The sequence below is a fragment of the Triticum dicoccoides genome, chromosome 4A (assembly GCF_002162155.2).
Source record: "Triticum dicoccoides isolate Atlit2015 ecotype Zavitan chromosome 4A, WEW_v2.0, whole genome shotgun sequence".
Lineage (NCBI taxonomy): Eukaryota > Viridiplantae > Streptophyta > Magnoliopsida > Poales > Poaceae > Triticum > Triticum dicoccoides.
Window position 1 is genome coordinate 338207253 of NC_041386.1, and position 21910 is coordinate 338229162.

Here is a 21910-nt window from a genome sequence, read left to right on the forward strand (position 1 = left end):
CTGCACGACTGCAATGGCAGCAGCGACGGTGGTAGCGAGGGGAAGAGTGGGGAAGAGTGGAGGGGGTGCGGCCGGAGGGAGGGAGGGGGACGGATAGAAAAAGGCCCGCCTTGTGCCACCGACGGGCGGGCCAGGGGAGGACACGCACAGACGACCCGCGCGTCCGCGTGCTGTCCGTTTCACCCTAAAAGCGGCGCAAACTTGGGCTGCGGATGGGTCGAAAGCGGACACAAAACGGACAAAAGTCCGTTTGCTCCCGCGCGCTGGGCCGCCTCTTTTGTTCCTTTTACCCAAACGGACGGGGCCGGACAAGATAGGGTCACACGGTGGAGTTGTCCTTATTATTAGGGGAAGATATAGATATAGATTTGCCCACCAGTAAAAAGTCATTTTTCCAAATAAAACCAACCACCTATCTGCTCGCCTCTTTCCCCACGCCGCCTGCTTCCGGTGAGAAGTATAGCAGTGAGCTACTCCTACAACGGAGTGACCGATCTACCACCACCACCCCACACCCACACGCCGCTCGCCCTCGTCTCGAGATCTCTGGCGCTTCCCATGAATCCCCACCCCCTCCGCCTCGGCGCGCTCTTGGCGGCCCTCGTGCTTGCCGCCGGCGGCGGGTGGTGGGGCCGTGCGGAGGCGTCGATCCACACCTACGGGCGCGAGTCGTTCCGCGAGGTGGGCAACGCTTTCCTCCTCTCCGGCGGCAGCGAGGGCATCGTCGCCGACGGGGTCGATCTCGCCGCCCCCGCCTCCTCCTTCATCAAGTAAGGCCAGGGGTGTGTGCTTTTCTGTGTGACGCGTTGCGTTTGGACGGGCTGTGAATAGCGGCTCTATCATTGCTTTGCTTGCTCACTAACATTTAATTCGAGTTTGACGTGGTTTCTCGTGGATTAAGCATTTTAGCTTGCTCCCATGCGCCTCAAAGAAATTTTGGATTGCTAACAGTTCAAGCTGCATGCCTGCAACCCACATTCTTCCCACCCATTGTAATTTTCAGTTCATTATGCACAAAATTCGAGAGTTGTTGATGCGTATGTTGGCCTGTGTCGTATTTGAGATGATGTTGGTGAGATGAACATGATGAAGTATTCACTTTTACTGACAGTTTTCTTTCTGTTTCAGTGTTTTAACTCTTTTGTTCACTGGATTACCAATATGCTTGTAAACTGCTTTGAAACTTGTAGATGTGAGCTTACTAATCAAGTGTAGTATGCTCTTTCGATAAGCGGAGTGGTTTGGAATTTGTTGTTAACTAGATGGCTGGATATTGTTACAGGATTGTGAATGTTACTTTCTGGATGTTGTTACAGGTTTGTGAATGTTACTTTCTGGAGGAACGCAGAATCAGCAGAATCACATGCAAAAATGGCACATAGTACAGGCTTGGTGCAAGCTATTTTATTTGAAGCAGCTGACAGGGATAACATTGGGGGTTCTGCCTATGGTGGACAGAGGTCCATTTGTTGCACCCCTGACCTTGCTAAACTAGAGGGCTGCAAACAAGGTGAAGTAATCAGGAGGCCATCTTCTGATGACCCAGCTTGGCCTGTCGTGGTAGATACACACTTCAGTGCTAATCACCTTTCAGTGAAGTTGGATGATGAGGAAGTTCACATTACAAAGACAGGCATGTACAACTTGTTCTTCATTTCTTGTGATCCAAAACTAAGGGGCCTTGCTATGAGTGGGAAGACAATCTGGAGAAATCCTGGGGGGTACCTACCGGGACGAATGGCACCTCTGATGAGATTTTATGTTTTCATGTCGCTGGCTTATCTGTTAGTCATGGTTGTCTGGTTTAGCAATTACATAAGGTTTTGGAGGGATATACTGCCAATACAGAATTGGATCACACTAGTAATTGCTCTTGGACTGTTTGAGATGACACTATGGTACTTTGAGTACTTAAACTTCAACAGCAGCGGTGTACGACCTGTCGGAATTACAACTTGGGTTGTAACTGTTGGCGCTATCAGAAAAACAATTTCCCGTCTACTGATCCTTTCTATATCCATGGGATACGGTGTTGTTCGCCCAACTCTAGGAGGGCTCACCTCTAAGGTTTTACTCCTTGGGCTTACATATTTCCTGGCTTCTGAATTACTGGATATTTCAGAAAATGTTGGAACAATTAATGACATCTCAGGCAAAGCAAAGCTTTTCCTTGTCCTTCCTGATGCATTTTTGGATGCTTTTCTCATACTTTGGATTTTCACTTCTCTTTCCCGCACTCTCGAGAAATTACAGGTGAGGAACATTTGTTGTAATGTTTAAAGTGTTTATTTTTATGTTGTAATGGTAAAGTCATATTATGTTATTCTGCTGTTTGGTTTGTGAAAACTACTGGTTACTCAAGTATTGCTCTAGCATCCTGGTAAAAGGAAAGTGGTGCACTAGCAATTCCATGAGGAGACATATCTAACTTAGGTCTAGTGAGTGATTAGTATGCTAGAAACCCCCAGTTATGGGCCGCCCATGTGTAATAGTTTATTTCTTAAGCCATCCGAGTTCCTAATATTTTCATGGATTATTTAAGGGGTGATGTGGCTTAACTTGGATTCACCACGAGGAGTCAATTCTGAAATAAGTCTGTCTAGAAAGAGGGCAAGAAGGATAGTTTATTAATTGTTTGAAAGTTTATTAGCAAGCATGTTGGATCCTGATTTAGAAAACTGTATATTGTGTTGCTACTGAAGCTTTCTTCTTTTCTTATTCATCAGGCAAGGAGGAGTTCTGTGAAATTGGATATATACAGAAAGTTCACAAATGCACTGGCGGTCTCTGTCATAGCTTCAGTTGTCTGGATTGGCTATGAGGTGTGTAAATCCCATTATATACATGGACAATAAAAATTGTGACAGCTTCAGACTGTACTTCATAATTCGATTAAATATTTGCTTCATTAAGGGCATGAACTATGGTGGCATATGGATATAGATGCCCCATGAGAAAAAGTGGTTTGAGGCACCTACATTGATCTTTTCTCCCCAATGTAAGCTACCACTAGGGGGCCTCATCAAGGAGTAGAAAATAAAGACTAGTACACATGCATCTCTACTCTCCACTTCAACTTTTTAGCTTTTTACACTGGACCACACATTTTCTCTCCAAGCACCCGCCTCTTGCAGAGGATCCCGCTTCCCCATCTGAACCTACTTTTCCTGATATCTGATCCTACATGGCATGCGAGGCATCACCCTGAGGCTATGCATTGGCCATGCCCTAATGTGATTCTTAGGAAGTATCTTTTTTCTTGAACACATCAAAATGTTGTCTGTATTTGCCTTCTTAGGAAATATTGCTGCCAATATGTCTTTGTGTGATGTCCCATCCTTCGTAGGTGTGGGGATCACATGATATAACTAGAAGCATTTCACGTCATGCGCTTTGTTGCGCCGCTTCCGCAAATGGACTGCAGCATCCTCATATTTGCACATCAGGACAACCTATCACACTCAATGCAACCTATCACACTCAATGCACGGACATGCATCAGTCTTGGCCTGCTTAGATAAACATCAATGACATGTAAAAAATGGTTTGGCAGCCCCTTACTGTGATAGTATTGGTGGCTCTAATATCCCTTGTGAACTCATCCATCACCATGGCAAAAGGATAAGGGCTCAAAGCTTACCCTGGCAAAATGGTTTGAAGCCATGGCAAAATGGTTTGGTGCAGTTCTGTTTTAATAGGAAAGTCATTAGTGGCGCCATCACTTGTACGGACACTTGTCACAACATTATCGTACATGTCCTTGATGAGGGTAATGTACTTGTTGGGCTTTGTGTTTCTCCAAGGCCCAACACATGACATTCCGCGGTATCTTATCGTAGGCCTTCTCCAAGTTAATGAACATTAGATGCAGGTCCTTCTTTTCCTCCCTGTATCTCGCCTAAGTTGCCGTATCAAGAAAATGACTTCTATGGTCGATCTACCAGGCATGAAATAAACTGAAATTTTGTCCCGCTTGTCATTCCTCTTAAGCGATGCTCAATAACTCTCCCATAGCTTCAGTGTATTGCTCACCAGCTTAATTCCACAGTTGTTAGTATAACTTTGGACACCCCCCTTGTTCTTGAAGGTTGGTATCTAACACCAAGTTAGTGTTAGATACATCCATTTGGTGGACAAGCTTGGGACAAGCTTTTCCGGACGGAGGGAGTACTAAGATACCCTGCCTTCATTCTTCTGGCATCTTGTTTGCCCGAAAAATGCGGTTGAAAAGTTTATTTTGCCATACTATCGCTATGTTTTTTGAGGCCTCTCCACATCCCAATGGGGGTATAACCAGGGCCCATCGCCTTGCCTCCTTTCATCCTTTTGAAGCCTCTCTGACCTCAGACTCCTGGATTCGTCGCACAAAACGCATGCTGATATTATCAAAGGAGTCATGCAGCTCAATGGTTGAGCTCTCATTCTCTCCATTGAACAACTTGTCTAAGTACTCACACTATCTATGCTTGATCTCCTCGTCCTTCACTAGGAGTTAATCTGCACCGTCATTGATGCATTTGACTTGGTTGGCATCCCTCGTCTTCCTCTCTAGGACCTTGGCCGTCTTATAGTTGCCCCTTTCGCCTTCCTTCTTGTTGCGCTGGTAGAGGTCCTCATACGCCCGACCCCTTGCTTCACTCACAGCTTGCTTTGCGGCTTTCTTTGCCACCTTGTACTCCTCTATGTTGTCTGCACTCCAATCCAGGTGCAGGCATCTGAAACAGTCTTTCTTCTCCTTTGAAGCCACCTTACGAATGCAAGTCACATCTTCATCCATATATTGTTTGCATCACCTCCTCCCTCCCAACGGCCCTCCTTAATAACCACCCTCATTAGAAGCCTGAGCTGCCTCCCCCTTGAGCTTCCACCACTTCGTTCTGGTGACTTTGGCATGCTTATCCTGCTGAACACAAATCCGAAAGCGGAAGTGAGCCACTACAAGCTTATGTTGAGGGACACCACTCTCTCTAGGTATCACCTTACACAACTAAAGTTAATAATTAGATATACCGGAATGATACAATCTTAGTGTTTGGTTAGAGGGATGGGATGGAAGTATATGGTTCATATAACCTCTTGCTTATAAAGGGTGATTATCTTGCATAAAAATAAATTTGTTCTTTAGGTAAGCAAATATAACAGCCCATGTAATGTATTTTTCCAACTATACATCTTCTTGACCATCTACAATGTACATGTAGTAATGTATGGTTATCTAAGATAGATATAGCCGATGCAGCAATACGTTGGCAGTTCATCTTTTAAGAAAGTACCATAGCATTAGTAGCTAGCCTGTACATATCGAAGTTCCAAACTATGCAACACCAATTTTAAATGCTTATTTAGCATTGATGGTCTGCACATAAAATATAGATAGATCCAGTGTGAGCACATACATACATCTTCCTAATGAGAAGCAGTTCACATATGCCTAGAGCACTAGAGTGGTCGGACAACAGAAACTTGCACCTTATTCTTTGCTCGGCGGTGAGGCTTACACGTCGGCCATCCTCTTCCCCGCTATTTTCTCTTAAGCTATTGCCTTTGACTTCCTCTTCCCTACTTCAATCGACCATCCTCTACCTGCTTATTTCTTTGTCAAGTTGTTGCCTACGACCTCCTGCTTCCCCATGGATGCGACTCTTACTCAGTCAGGCGATTGCAAGGGGAGAGTTCTACGAAGCCCATTGTCTATGATGCCTGCCTGTCGCCCAACAATGCTCGCCGCAGCGAAGAGAAATAAGAGAGGTAGATGTGTTTCGGGCTGAGCTGAGAAGGCAAGGGATTCGTCTGTCTCAGTGGTGATGAAATACTGATCCAGCCTCACGTGCAGAGGAGCAAACGAGGAACTTGTGTGCATACTACGTTGGACTGGATGTTTGATGGTGTGGTTGAAGGAGAGAGAGAGAGCGGAAGGGCCGCGCCGAGAGAACTCCATGTCGAGGAATTGACGTGCTTATACGCGTTACTTGCCGGCTGCGATGACCAAAGGCGTAGCCAGGTTGGAGATACGCCCCGGGCCAACAGCCTAGCTACAATGCTAAACAATGCGAAATAGTGTTTCTCAAGCTACAATCAATGAAGGGACAAGCTGCCATGCCCCAGGCCATGGCCCTGGTAGCCTGGGGCTTGGCTACGCCACTGGCGATGACCATGGGAGAGGGGCCATCGTATCAGATGAAAGTGGCTTAGGGTATGGATAGGAAGGGAGACCAAGTCGTCCCATGATCCTAACAATTGGAGAGATCGGCGATTTTGTCAGTTTTATCATGGGTATACCCTAGAATCAATAGGATTGGACGAAAATGATCGGAACGGGGAAGGGTTTAAGTTTTTTAATGTATAACTAGATAATTGCCGGTGCGTTGCAATTGGGTATAAATATTCTAGTACGTTAGCCCATGATTTACATGTACATATTAGTATGATTGTATACATGTTTATCAGATCCTACCGGTAATTTACGTTGGACTGGATGTTTGATGGTGTGGTTGAAGGAGAGAGAGAGAGAGCGGAAGGGCCGCGCCGAGAGAACTCCATGTCGAGGAACTGACGTGCTTATACGCGTGCCGGCTGCGATGACCAAAGGCGTAGCCAGGTTGGAGATACGCCCCGGGCCAACAGCCTAGCTACAATGCTAAACAATGCGAAATAGTGTTTCTCAAGCTACAATCAATGAAGGGACAAGCTGCCATGCCCCAGGCCATGGCCCTGGTAGCCTGGGGCTTGGCTACGCCACTGGCGATGACCATGGGAGAGGGGCCATCGTATCAGATGAAAGTGGCTTAGGGTATGGATAGGAAGGGAGACCAAGTCGTCCCATGATCCTAACAATTGGAGAAATCGGCGATTTTGTCAGTTTTATCATGGGTATACCCTAGAATCAATAGGATTGGACGAAAATGATCGGAACGGTGAAGGGTTTAAGTTTTTTAATGTATAACTAGATAATTGCCGGTGCGTTGCAATTGGGTATAAATATTCTAGTACGTTAGCCCATGATTTACATGTACATATTAGTATGATTGTATACATGTTTATCAGATCCTACCGGTAATTTACGTACCTAAATATATTTTAGGATTTTATATTGTAATCACTTAATAGCTTACCAAGGAAAACACAAGTATATTTGATAAGTCAATAAAAGGTGGGACAGTTTAAGGCGATTTTCAAGGAATGATGCTCAGGAAAATGATGAAAGGTTGGGCGAAGCACTCTGCTCGGCAGGAAAAGACAAAATTTTCCTACTACCGGGTGTAGTTGCTCCCACTTTTGTTTCGTACGTTCTAGGTAGTATCTATGAGCATGATTGGTTTGATGCCAACATTTGGCATTGCCAATACTTGGCAAGCTAACAATTGGCAATATCAAAAGTTGACCAAAAATTGACAACTTCTTGTGAGGTTGGCAAGTAAAATTGGTAACCAACCAAACACTATCAAACCAATCATGCTCTATCATATCATGTATGCCAAATGTTGGCATGCCAATTTTTGGCATCAAACCAATCATGCTCTATCATATCAGAGTGTATGTACGTGTAGTATGTAGTATATAAGAGTGTTTAGATAATACAAACTGCTTCTTTGGTAGCATGTACCATATTTTGAGCATACTAAATTTTACATACAAATATGTACGTATTTCACAAATACAATAAAAACTATGGGCTCACTTGCAATTTTTTCATAGAACTCACTTTGGAGTATCTTAGATATAGTATACTAACATACGAAAAATAATAAAGTAGTGTATATACTACAACATGGTAATATATGAGACATGGGTGTAACTACACCTGGTAGTAGGATGTATTTTCCCTATACGTGTGTGTGTGTATATATATATGTATGTATTTGTTAAGGAGTATTAGTATTGGTCTAGGAGTCCTTATTAGTCTATGTTTAGTTTCCTTACACCTCAAGTCATGTGTAATATATATATATATATATATTAGACTAATAAAGACAAGTTGCTTTCCTAACATGGTATTAGAGCCTTGGTTATTTTTTCTCGCATGCCGCAACTCGTGCTCGTACCGATCGGTTTCGTATCGATCTCGTATCTTTCCTCGATCCTATCTCCTCGTCGGCGTGATCTGCTCATGTCTGGCTGCTGCTAGCTTTTATGCTCGCTCATCTCCTTTTGGTTGCCTCGGCTGCACGTCTCCAGCCACGCGTGGCGTCTGCCCGGTTCCAGTCAGCCACCCGCCCGGCCTGTGCTACGCCCTGATCTGTTGATTCCCAGGCTGCTCCGCTCAGATTCGTAGGCGTCCCGTCCAGCTGAGCTCGATCTGCTGTCCTCCAGTCGGATCCCGTCGCCGGCCGCTGTCTCTCGTGATCCCTAGTCGGATTCCGCCGCCGGTCGCCGTGTTCCACCGCTTCCAGTGAGATCTTGCAGCATATCACGGTGCCTCGTCTTCTACAGGATTAGGCAGCGGACGCGGATCTCCCATTGTTTGCTGCCTCTGTTGACTGCCTCCATTGACTTTGTTGGGTGGCTAGTACCGGCTTCCATCTGTGGCTGGTTTGCTTTTGAGTAAAGAAAACAGGCACTATGTCATCAGGCTATGTCGTCGTTCCTCGTTGCTCGGTGGTTTTTGACGGTACAAACTTACATGTGAGTTTGTTGGCTTCTTCCGCATTCATATGCGTGGTATTTGTCTCTGGGGTGTTCTATCTGGCGAGGTCTTTTGTCCGCCGCGCCCGGTTCCTCCCGTGGCTCCCTACTCCGCTGACACCATCGTCCCTTGCTGCGGATGCTCCTCAGGCTGCTAAGGATGCCGCTAAGCTTGCTGATGAGTCCGCAACTCGTGCCTATGAGCAACAGGTTTTGACCTATGAGGAGGCCCTTCACTTTTACCGTGATGCTCTAGCTGGTTGCACTCAGTGGTCTGATGATGATGCTCGTGCTGCAGCTGTTCTCACTTCCAGCGTTTTGCCTCAGTTTGCCTCTGACTTATGGGCCTCGCTACCGCCTTTGCAATGTGGACATGTTTTTGCCAGCGCTATCAACCATCCGGTGATGCCTTGTATCTATCTGTGGTTCGCCAGGAGCATGCTCTTTAGCAGGGTGACTCCACTGTTGATGATTTCTACTCACAGAGTTCTGCCATTTGGCGCCAGCTTGACTCCCTTGGCATCGCTGGTTGTCGTACTTGTCAGTGTTGCCAAGCTGTGCGGGCCGACTTGGAGTTTCATCGCGTCTATGAGTTCTTGTCTCAACTTCGTCCAGAATTTGAGCCACGGCGCGCTCAGTTGTTTACCCGTAGCTGTATTGCTCTTATGGAGGCGCTTTCTTAAGATTTGGGCTGAAGAGACTCGCCTACGTGGTGCCGGTTTATTTGAGGTTCCCTCTGTGCTTGCTGCTCGAGCTTCTACTACACCGCCTCTTTCATGCTCCAGTGCTCTGCCACTCCTGCCCACTTCTCCTAGTGGTGAGGGCCGCTCTCGTTCTCACTGCGGCTACTGCAACAAGGATGGTCATCCCGAGTCTGAGTGCTTTCTGAAGAAGCGGCACATGTGCCAGGGGCGCATATCTTCTTCGGGGACTTGTGCTTCTATTCCGCCCCCTTCAGTAGTGTCCCTGATTGAGCAGGATATTGTGCGACTTAAGCGTCTACTTTCACGCTTCAGTGCTCTGCCACTCCTGCCCACTTCTCCTAGTGGTGAGGGCCGCTCTCGTTCTCATTGCGGCTACTGCAACAAGGATGATCATCCCGAGTCTGAGTGCTTTTTGAAGAAGCGGCACATGCGCCAGGGGCGAATATCTTCTTCGAGGACTTGTGCTTCTATTCCGACCCCTTCATCAGTGTCCCTGATTGAGCAGGATATTGTGCGAAGTGTCTACTTGTAGCTTCGGGTTCTTCTTCACCACGTTCTGCTGGTCTTGCTGTTGACTCTTCTAGCTCAGAGAGACCACCCTCTTCACAGTCAGGAGCACAACACGGGAGTTCTGCTTGGCCCTCTTCACAGTCAGGAGCACAACATGGGAGCTCTGCTTGGCCCTCTTCATAGTCAGGAGCGCAGCACGGGTGCTCTGCTTGGTCTTGGCCCTTGGCACCATGATTTTTTCTTCTGCTGCCATCGTATCTAGTTCATGTGTGCTTTTTAGCTTCCTTGTTTTCTATAATTTCCGCTGCGTCCACCAAATCCGTTGATATTTTGTGCTTTCTCATGTCATGTGAGTCCACCATACCTATGTCCGTCACCCTTTTTCTGGTCATTGTCCTTTGTATAGGATTTATGTGGCCTCTCTATGCATTGTTGATCTAAGCCCATTCTCTTGCCGCTGTGCTTCTTTCGCCGTCGGTTTTCATGGGCCATGATTCTTTAAGCAATGCTTCTTCTCTTGATGTGCCATCTTCTTTCGACAACCCATCTTCTCTTCATACTTCTCTTGTATCTTCTATTGATGCGGTGTCTTCATCTGATGTGCCATCTCATCTTTATCCCCTTTGGCGACTCGACAGGTTTTGAAGACTCTTCATGCTACGACAACACTCAAGATGCGGATTTGGATTATCATTTTTTTAGTATTACACTTCTTCAAATGCAATGCTATTGCCTATGCTTTGCATTTGAGGGGGGGGGGGGGTGTTAAGGAGTATTACTATTGGTCTAGGAGTCCTTATTAGTCTATGTTTAGTTTCCTTACACCTCAAGTCATGTGTAATGTATATATGCCCCTTGGGCCTTCAATAAAGACAAGTTGCTTTCCTAACAATATTGACAGATACTATATTTGACATGTATATGACAAATTTTATCTACAAGCAGTGGTAGTTACCTCCTACTTATTTGACTGCCATGTGTCTCCAAGTCTGTGCAAGCCAGATGGGTTAGCGGATCGTACAAGGATCCATTAGCTCAACTAACAAACTAGAAAATTCAATTTAGTAATTAAATAATTACCGTACGTAACAACCTACAACGACCTGCTAATTTCTTGGCCGCGTGCATGCACGTCACTCGAATGGATAAGTGCATAGTAGGTCCACTATACTCCTTGCAAAATCAGACTATCCTACTTTGGAATGAGTATGTAGTATATGTATATTATCCATTAAGAATTAGAAGCGTGCAACTACAAAAATGAATTAGTAGCATGTACTTTTTTTTTCTGTATGACATATTTTTTTCAATTTTCCTAAACTTACTATGGGGTGTTTGTACATGACGTGCAAATTATCAAATGTAGACCAATCATAAGAGAGGGAGCATATTCACTCAATAAAGGAGAGAAAATTCAGAAATATTTTTGCACAGAAAGTTGTCTGGATTATATATACATGCAAAATGAATTAGGAGTTTTAAAATAGTATGGAGTATATGATATTTTTACAAAGACTGGAGCATATCCACGCATGAATAATAAGTATGTGTATATTTACTTTTTATTGAGTGTCGAGAATATAGAATAACCTTTTGGGGTGTATATACTGTAGTTTTCTTAGAGATGGAGTTTATAGTATATATTTTTTGGAGTATGGAGTATGAAGTATGGAGTATGGAGTATGAAGTATGGAGCATGGAGTATGGAGTGTGAAGTATGGAGTATTATTGTTGGACTAACACGTTATGAATTACATTTTCGTCCTTCTAAAAAGAGTACGGAGTATATCGTTATTAACATATATGATCTTTCTAGAGTATGAAATATATAGTATGAACTATAAAGTATTTTAGTTCATGTATCAGCAAGCCATGTCCATGTCGAAATTTAATCAAATACAGTTGCAATGATCACACATAAAATAGTTTTTTTGTAGCAGCCATACAAAAGTATGTAAAAGGAGAGGTAACAATATGGAGTATAGATATACAAGAGTATGTTTTACGTCATTACAAGATGCAACTGATCAACAGATGAAGTACATGGCATGTACGTACATGATGCAGATGTAATGTCAATATGTCATGCATGTATGATGCATCATGGAGAGTAGCAAGCATCGATCTATGGCTTTATTCGTATAGCTGACTAGCACGACATCCGTTCCGTCTGGCCAGGGTTCATGATCGGCTAGCTGTTCGGCGATGATGTTTCTTCGTGCCTGAGAAAAGAAAAGTTAGAACCGTCTATGCCGCCGCGAGGACGCCGGCGAAGTCAGAACTGGTGTATGGTTTTCGTCGTCGTTGCCGCCGCGAGGGCGCCGGCGAAGTCAGAACTGGTGTATAGTTTTCGTCGTCGTTGCCGCCGTCCACCACGTTGGAGCAGCCATGTCGGCGCAACTCTTTGTCGTCGTGGCCGCCACCCGCCACCAATCCGGAGAAGTAATCTATCATCGCTGTTGGCGCCGAGTATGATAACCAACCATATGTTGTCGCCGTGCTAGAGATGAAGCCATACATCGTCGTCTCCATGCCGCGCGGGAGCAGGCAGCGTTCGCCGTAATGAATCATAGTACCATGTACACATGGCTGCAGGTGACTACAGAAGCCTCCCGCAAAAAAAAAGAGGCGACTACAGAAGCCAGAAAAAATAAGAAAACAATCAAGAATCTGTCAAAATGAAACCAATCAAGAACAGTATGAATGCTTTGATGATGCATGGATCTGTTAAAACATGTATCCGAGCTCCTCCTCCTGATCCAGTTGGCTGCAGTCAACATCGGTGGTCAAAACAAATTTGTGTAGATTGAGGGACAAAAGACGATCATTTATCGGTGCATGTATGCGGCCGGCCGGCCGGCCAGATCGATATCTAAAAGCTAGCAAGGTTGTTCGATGGTAGTTATATACCTAGCCAAATTATGGGATAAGCTCACGATCAGTACGCCGTGGATAAGTACCAACTAATCTACTATAAATATAATTAATATAATACCAAACGGGTTGGTGGAACCTAGTCTAACCCGCCATGACTTTGGTGATCTAAGAAAAAAAACACGCTCAGATCTAACGGTGGATTCTTTGGTGGTAGTTACCACTAGGTGGCAGAATCCATTTTCCCTACACACACACACACACACACACACACCCTTTTATCCATTTTGATGACAAGTATTTCCAGACGGAGGGAGTATGTATGTATGTATGTATGCTTATACAAATGTTTACTACCATCAGTGGTAGTTACCACCACTTGCGTTTTGTATGTTGTATGTAGTATAACTGAGAGTATGTACTGTGTAGTATGTAGTATATAGCAATGTTTAGGTAGTACTCCCTCCGTTTCTTTTTAGTCTGCATATAAGATTTGGTCAAAGTCAAGCTTTGTAAAGTTTGACTAACTCTATATTAAAAAATATAAACATTGACAATATGAAATCAACATTATCAGATGCACCATGAAATGTATTTTCATACTATATAGTTTTAATATTGTAGATGTTCATATTTTTATATATAAATTTGGTCAAACTTTGTGTAGTTTGACTTTGACCAAATCTTATATGCGGAGTAAAAAGAAACGGAGGGAGTATATATACTACTTTTTAGGTAGTATGTACCATATTTTGAGCATACTTTTTTTACGTACATGTACGTATTTCACAAATATAACAAAAACTATGGGCTCATATGCAATTTTTTCATGTAACTTGTTTTGAAATATCTTAGATATAGTATATGAACATATTTAAAATGATAAATTGATATATATGAGGCATATGGGGCGATAAATCACGAGTGGACATGGTGCCACGCGAGGTCGATATCACACCCGCCCATTCCCGCGTGATTCGTGCAGTTGTAATACACTCGTCAGGTATATGCATTTCTTAGGGCAAAGTATTCCTAAAGTCAATTAGTGATCGTGGCCCACCAATCTGACGAGAGGAGTTAATTTTTCATTTATTTGGAGAAGACCACTAGTCTGCATCCCGCAGCCCTTTCAGTAATCCTCTTCCCTAGTTCTCGCAGTCTCAAGTGCTCCTCCTGTATGTCTCACATTACTTAATCAACTCTACTAAATGGACAGAACGACGAGGGTGTTCTCTCCCCTGATCTGCTGCCTTGAATGTAATGGCTGGGTATGTTCTCAGAGGTCTTGCTAGTAGAAAACATTAACAGACGCTTAACCTTCTGCTGTCGCTGGAGCTTGATGCCATGGTCACCTTCTATCTTCTCCCAGCTAGCAGGTTGAAGAAGGTTATACAGTGTAGGAGTATTCCAGTTGCCTGCGCTAATTCTATCATGCCTAACTTTCAGAACCAAAGACCTGTTTTGCGTTACCTTCCCGTGAATGTTTTCATTACCGCAATGCGTGTATGTTGTTTACATTCATTCTTAGGGAGGTATCCATCATCCGCGAGATAATACTACACCATTAACATGAACGCATAGATCTGATGAACGAATATAGCAGTACACCTCAATTATGCACAGGCAAAAAGAACTTGGGCAAAACAAACCAGAACAAAAACGGAAGGGCCACACTTGTTAAATGCCATTCAAGGCATACGTATTCAAGACATCCACCTTTAAACACTGTCGACCAGCATTTTAAATTGTCTGTGTCACATTAACACGACATAACAGTCAGGACCGTACTTTGCATGTGCATGCGTGTGTATCCAGCTCCATTTAAGATGGCTAGCTACCAACACATGTACGCGTATTTGCCGAATTAACCTGACATATCATTTGGGTATTCCTTCAATCACTATATTAATTCCTAATCTTATAGCATGGATGGACTGCCTAGATTCCATCCTCGCTTGCCACCATGTCCCAAAAATCCGTGTCCGCATGTGGGGTAACTACCTCAGGGTGGTAGGATGTATTTATATATATAGTTAATTAAAAGAAGCAGTAGTCACTTATGGAGAGTCCTAGTTGTGTATGTATAGGAATTGGCCGTCAGTATTAGGTAAGTATAGGTTGTTTTATTAAGAAAATTTTGGAGTACAAATTGTTTTACGTAATTCGTTTAAATATTTTCATGATAAGTGGGGCTCCTCGATCGTGTTGGTCACGACTGTTAAGAGTTATATTATGTTCCACGTATAGCCTGTGTATTTTTCCTATTGTATAAGGCCTTCCTGCATATTTACTACATGCAAAAGTTGCATATTTCTTAACATGGTATTAGAGCCCGTGTGCAACGCAACTCGTGCTTTTGCGATATGATCTCGCGCCGCCGTTGCCTTTTGTTGTCCGAGTGTATTGGCCAGTCATCACTGTTTTTCTCAACCCGCATGTTCGCGTGATGCTCACCTCACACCGTCTGGTCAACCGCCATTGCCCCGTCTGCTCGTCCGGATGGCTTCTGCTTCGCCCCACTGATTCCCTGCTGGATTACGCTGCCTTGGAGGTTGCCCTCGGGTCATCTCCACCTCGTCGGATCCTGCCGCCCTAGTCAACTCCACCTGCCGCCCGCCGGATCATGCCTTTTAGTTGTCACTTGCCATATCCCGTTGGGCCATCCCCATCCCATCGGATCCCGCCCAAATGCTGCCCGATTTCGCCGTCCCTTGCAGGAGCCCACCAGTCTTCCTCTGGATTTCGGCGCCTCCTGCCGGATTTTGTTGCCCGACACTTGATGCTTCCTAGCTCATTTGGCTGGGCTGAGTCGGCTGGGTCGGGCCTCCTCGCTCGGGTGGCTGCTTCCTCACTCGTTATTTTGCCTTGAATTGGTTGAGGATAAAAAAAGGATGTCTACATTGTCGGGCTATGTCACCATCCTTGCCAGATGATTTTTTAGGGTACTAAGTACACCGAGTTCGTTGCCTTTATAGACATCCATATGCGTGGCATTCGTCTCTGCGGTGTTCTTTTTGGCGAGGTCCCCTGCCCGCCATGCTTGGTTCCCTCTTGTGACTCCTATTCCGCTGACGCCACCGTCTCTTGCTGTGGATGTTCCTTGGGCTGCTAAGGATGCAGCTAAGCTTGCTGATGAGGCTGCGGTTCGTGCTTACGACCAACAGGTCTTGGCCTATGAGGAGGCTCTTCCCACTTACCATGAGGCGCTGTCTGCTTATACCTCAGCGGTTTGATGATTACACTCAATGGTTTGATGATGATGCGGTTTGATGATGATGCTCGTGCTGTGATTGGCTGGTGGGGTTAGGCTTGCCGCTGGATCTGGCTGCACCCGAGGAGGAGGAAGTAGGCGGGGTGGCGGCTGGGCGTTGTTGAGGTTGCGGGATGGTAGCAGCGCCCTGGAGTGACGAACAGGAGGCTGGTTGAGTGGGGTGAGGCCGGCTTGACCACTTTAGTGGCAGTCCAGCATAATTTGGCTGAAATTTACCGAACCGTCCATTTTCCACTTGACGGTGTGAGGGAGGCGTTCCATCAACTCTCGTGGTGCTGGGATTTCCCAGCTTCTCCGACTCCTCCAAATTAGCCCGGGACATCTTCTCGAAGCTGGCTTCTTGGAGCTAGGTCGTTTGGCCCGGCTCCGCGCACGGACTTCGTGGAGCATGGAGCCGGAGGAGATCCGAACAGGCCCTTGGTTTCCAAAGCTGAACATCAGTTGTCTAAAATTGTAACTCTATGTTTAGGAAGTTCAAATGTTTGACCCGGCTCCGCACACGGACTTCGCGGAGCATGGAGCCGGAGGAGATCCGAACAGGCCCTTGGTTTCCAAAGCTGAACATCAGTTGTCTAAAATTGTAACTCTATGTTTAGGAAGTTCAAATGTTTGCCAGGATTGCAAATTTTGAATAATATGTATCACACGTCAGTAGTCTTATAAGACACCCGATAAGTTGTAGAAGAAAGATTAGTTTAATAATTCAAGATTGTGATAGGTATTGTATATCAACATGTCTCCTTGGTGAAAACTGTGATGTTTTTTTTTGTGTTGACTCTTTTTAATGTGTGTCTAAATGAATGAGCTTTCGCTCGTATATGCTTATTACTCTGGCTACCAAAGGCATGAAATGAAATAGATTGATGGGCAGTATGCAGTTTTGATCCTCATCACATGCATGTGGCATTGTTCATAGGCTGATAGATTAGTCGAAAATATGCAAATTTATGAGCCTCTATTATCTTCACCATTTTCTGGCGTTGTTTGTGCCAAGTATTGTTGTGAACTCGAGAGACAAAATTTTCATTATGGTCTGTTTGCAAAATGAGTTCTTCTAGCTGATCATTGATCAACAGTCACTAAGCTATCTTAATTAATCTGAAGGTCTTTGCCTTGATTTTTGGTACCTGTCGTCTTATCATGGCTTCGTTTTGCAGGTCTATTTCAAAGCAACAGATCCCTTTAGTGAGAGATGGCAGAGTGCCTGGATCATAACAGCCTTCTGGGACGTTCTTGCATTTGTTTTGCTTATTGTGATATGTTATTTGTGGGCACCTTCCCAAAGCTCACAAAGGTAGATATTTTGCTTCTTCAATGGTCTGGAGCCTTGTAAGAGACATAATCTAGGTGTTTACTACGTATACGAGGCATAATCTAGGTGTTCACTATGTATAAGAGGCATAGTCTAGGTTTGTTTAAGTACTACCTCTGTTTATAAATGTAAGGCGTTTTGGCAGTTTAAATTGAACTGCCAAAACATCTTATATCTAGGAACTGAGGGTGTAGGTCGTAAGAAAACGGTTAACTAGGAGTTACTCTCAAACTAACACATGATTCCTTTGTCCAGATATGCATATTCAGGCGAAACTGTCGACGATGACGATGATGAGGCTCAGTCTCTGACAAAAGGGTCTGATGGTGATGTGGGGATGGTAAAGATCGACAAAGACAGAAATGCTGGTGTTAGCAGTGCTTTCAGCTTGGAAGATGATGAGGCTGAAGAGGACAAAAGAGAATAGTATTTCTTCCCTTGTTCCTTGTGCCCAGGTACCCCAGAAGCAAGTGGTTTGTTGGAGCGAGAATGTTCCATGGGTTCGAGTGTTTTTTTGGTGATTCGATGTCCTCTGATGTTCCTACCTTAGACAGGTTTTGTTGTAGAAGCGTGTGATTTTTACCCACACCGTGGAAGTGTGATGACCCGTATGGGGTGTGGGTCGGTGCTTGACTTTGAAGTGCCAGTGTGACATTGCCCTCGTCTCGAGAAGGAACCCCATACCAGATTGGCGCTGATGGGAACCGCTGAGGAGCCCCATCCCAGGTTGGCGCCGATGGGAACAGCTGGCGAAGCACCTCGTTGTCTTCGGGAGTGAAGACCAGTGTACTGTGAGTTGGACCATGGCGGAGGTGCCCCTCTTGACCATACGGTGATTCAAAATCGCCTCCCTAAGCAGGCTAGTTTCTGTCAAATCAGGTGCCCGTGGAAGCTCGGAGAAGACGAGCGTGTAATCAGGCGCGAATGCTGGGAGACAGAATACCAGGTGGATACGGCTTTCCCGTGGCAGTGTTAGCTTGTACACCAGATTTCCCACCTTCTGCTCGATTTCTGGTGGCAGTGCGAGCTTGTACGCCAGACTTCACCTTCTGCTCGACGCCCGGGTGGTTCGTTTACCGTGGACTGGACGTACGACTGCAGCTATGAGGACACGATCCCCACGGCATATGTTGAGGTGGACATTTTCATGTGCATGAATGCATGTTGTGGTGGGCCTTTTGCCATGCATGTTGCTTGATGATGTGGCATACTTGCATGTTGAGAGAAATATGTTAGTGAGGGTTAGCTATTTAGATATAGAAGATTCTTTGATAATTAACCCCCTCCCCAGCTTCTCCCAGAATTGCCACTATATTTTCTTACAATTCCTGGCTAATTAGATCTTAACTAGCTAGAAATTGTAAAAAAAGATGAAGTGGCAATTCTGGAAGAAGCTGGGGAGGGGGTCAATTCTTGGAGAATTGCCCAAAAGAACTGGCCCTAAGGGTTGTTTGGTAGCATGCATAGTGTATAGGCCAAAAAGTTCCCTACCCGGCCCACTTTTGCTTGTTTGGTAGAGTGCATGGGCTCGCTTGAGCATAGCCCAACCGATGCAAAAAAGGGCCTCAGCATAGCTGAGTCAAAGCACCCCAGACAGCCCTGCCGGGTCGAGCGAGGCTAAGACTGCACAATGGGAGCGAGCGAGGCTGAGACCGTATAGGAGAAAATTCTCCTCTTGATCCACTTTCCTCGACCTAGCTGCTGGTGATTAGCTACCTTGTCGCCAGTCCCCTTCTTCGATCTCCCCGTTGCCTTGCTGAAGGTGTCTACCTCGCTGCCGGCCCACCCTTGTGCTTGGCCGGCCCTCCACTGGCCGCCGGCCCGCCCTTGCTCTTGGCTGGCCTCAACTCGCTGCCGTCGTCGGAGTAGATCCTGACACGGGAGAGGTAGCAGATCCGCCCCCTCCTTCCCTTCCTCCGCCCTCCTCTCTTCCTTCCCCTACCCTGTCTTCCTGCCTTGGCTCGGGACCTTGAACAGGGAAGAGCCCTTGTTGCTGTATAGAAAAAATTATGGTGTGCTAAGTTTTCTGTTATTTGTTTGTATTGTCACAGATGGATGAATTGGCAAGAAAACGAAGACAACTAATTGTGAGAGGAGTTGGTCTAGTGGCTGGATTGTATGCTTACAAGAAAATGAAGGATTGTTTATTTGAAGGGTTTAAGTGGGGCACTTTGGGATGATGAGAAGATGGTAGTTCTGGAAATGAATAGATTTTATAGCTGAAATGATGTTGTAGTCAATTACTTTGGTCATATGATGATGCTTCATTGCTGAAATGACGTCTTTGTTAATTACTTATGTTCAAACAATGGTGTTGTAGGATCATCCAGCAGATGCTGAATTGCTCAATTCCTCACTTGTGAACTACAACTATATGGAAAATTGCTTTGCTAATAAGCAAGCCATCGGGAATTATGCAATGGCCACCGGTGTGCCACTGGGAACGCCTATTGTTGTGGAAGACAAAAATAAACCCAATGTCGAGGGGCAAGGAACAACTGATGAGGTATTGCAACATCTTTCTGGGTTTAACTTCGTATTTCCTATTGCTAGTGCCACTCATGACCCTTCACCTACTTCAAATAAGAAGAGAAAGAGGGCATCAAACCAGTGCCACTCAGGACCCTTCACCTACTTCAAATAAGAAGGGAAAGAGGGCATCAGGTTTGACTGAGGACTCAATCCAGTGCAGCGACATGATTGATGCTATGCGTGAGATTGCAAGTGCTATCAACAAGACTTGCCATGCTGAAACACACCCTGACTTGTACAAGGCTGTCATGGACCTTACTATGTTTGATCAAAATGATCGCTTAACTGTTTTAGATTATCTCACAGAACATAAGGCAAAAGGTCTTAACTTTGTGAAGATGAATGATGAAATTCGTAAAGCATCGTTCAAATGTATCTTGAAAGCTAATCCTAATCTTCTTTGAGTTCGTGTTAGTTGGTGCTTGTTGAGACTATCCTTTTTGTAATGACTATTATAAAGTGCATTTCGAATGAGGTTATGTAATATGAATCTACTGATGCACTACTAGAATTTATGGTTATTATGTCTAATGTAATATAAATCTAGTGATGCGCTGCTACAATTCATGGTTATTATGTCTTATGTTGATTGTTGATTTTTTTCTTCACATTATCATCATTCAGATTATGTTGGCGTGGTAATGTTTTATTGCTTGAATTGTTTAGATTATCTCATCGAACGTATGACAAAATATTCGTTCATGCAGCCTACCTCATATAGGCTACCAAACACCGTATCAGCACACCATGTCTTGTCTGATGCAGGCTACCAAACACAGTCTTAGCTCAACATGCATTAGTACATACATTGCTACCAAACAACTGCAGATGCATGTACTCGTCATGTCTAGATTAAGCATGTCTCAAAGGGGAACAACTATACTAGGGTGGGAATAACTACCAAACACACCCTAAGTGGTGTTGCACATGTGTGTTGCTCAGTCGAGGTCGCAGGTGGCCTCGTTCAAAGGAAGTAGAAACCTTTGGTAGTCCGCATCATTTTTTTACCTCCTTGCTTATGTGACTCAGTTGGTCCTTTGGTAGTCTTCATATAGGCTGGCTGCATCAGGGGAGTAATTTTTGCCTGATGTTTGGTTTGGCTGGGTTGATGCACTACACGGTGTTTGGTAGATTTAACAACTATGCATAACACATAAAGTTACACTAGAGTGCCTTGGTGACTGTCGTCCGCGGTGGCCGTGGCGCCAAGTCGTAGACGAGCGATCTCATTGGTGTCGGAGCTAAAGCCGGTAGAACTTAGGTAAGGGGTCTCGATCTGGTAGTCTTGGCTAGATGGTAACATGATACAAGGGGACACCGATATTTATTCGGGTCCGGACCCTCTCGAATAGGTAATTGATTATGGATGGGGTGGGGTACAAAGTACAGGTGGTTTACTGGGAGATCGTATGTGAATGAATCTGTCCTCTACGGTACCGTACCGCGGTTTATATAGATACCGGGGTGTCTAGGTTACAAATAGGTCGGCTGTATCTTGGGACGGTGTCTAGGGTTACAAATAGGTTGGTTGTATCTTGGGCAAATGTGCCGTTGACTACCTCTACGCCTTGCAGTACGCGTCAAATCTTCGGGTCATTCCTTCTTGATGCTCTTGGACGAACGAGGCCCACCAGTTAACACGTCGAGCACCCTCTAATTCTGGACTCTATCAGTAGCCCTTGAATCGATCTTCAATCCATGGAAGTTCCTCGGTCCTGCGAGCTTCTCTTTGCCTTTGGTCTTGCAAGCTAGTTCAACCCTTTTTTGGGAGAGAAAGTTGCGCTTTATTGATCACGTAACCATGAAGTTATTACAAAAGAACTATTGGATCCAGTTCAGAATAACACCATGCCATACAGAATTAACAGAGTTTTCAGGGGACCTAGCTAGACAGTGAGAAGCAACATTCAATCCACGACAAACATGGCGAAACACACATGACTCGAAAAGCAGTAGCCATGAGCTTATATCACGAACAACTGGGCTGCAGAGAGAACGTTTAGTGACGCCCGACGCCACACGCTGAACCAACGAAAGACAATCTGAAGCTACGATAATTCTGGTGAAGCCTTCCTCTCGTGCGAA

General features: G+C 45.0%; 1 protein-coding gene across 4 annotated transcripts; it reads left to right on the forward strand.

Annotated features, from left to right (window-relative positions):
* Positions 1-221: 221 nt before the first annotated feature.
* LOC119285887 (transmembrane protein 87B-like) lies at positions 222-20398 on the forward strand. 4 transcript variants are annotated; one of them, XM_037565212.1, is made up of 6 exons: positions 222-770; positions 1317-2253; positions 2727-2822; positions 17139-17275; positions 17549-17748; positions 19614-20398. In XM_037565212.1, the coding sequence occupies exons 1-5, from the start codon at positions 559-561 to the stop codon at positions 17718-17720; spliced, it is 1554 nt and encodes a 517-aa protein (XP_037421109.1). In that variant the 5' UTR covers positions 222-558; the 3' UTR covers positions 17721-17748; positions 19614-20398. The 4 variants fall into 4 exon arrangements, with proteins under 4 accessions (XP_037421109.1, XP_037421108.1, XP_037421107.1 ...); XM_037565211.1 differs by lacking the exon at positions 19614-20398 and adding an exon at positions 17844-18783; XM_037565210.1 differs by lacking the exon at positions 19614-20398 and having other exon boundaries at positions 17549-18783.
* The last annotated feature ends 1512 nt before the right edge of the window (positions 20399-21910 follow it).

Bases quoted from the DNA above. Each gene is read 5' to 3' on its own strand.
- LOC119285887 (XM_037565212.1), top strand. From the start codon at position 559: ATGAATCCCCACCCCCTCCGCCTCGGCGCGCTCTTGGCGGCCCTCGTG. The intron at 2,254-2,726 runs GTGAGGAACATT...CTTATTCATCAG, and splicing joins GCACTCTCGAGAAATTACAG to GCAAGGAGGAGTTCTGTGAA. The intron at 17,276-17,548 runs GTAGATATTTTG...TCCTTTGTCCAG, and splicing joins CCTTCCCAAAGCTCACAAAG to ATATGCATATTCAGGCGAAA.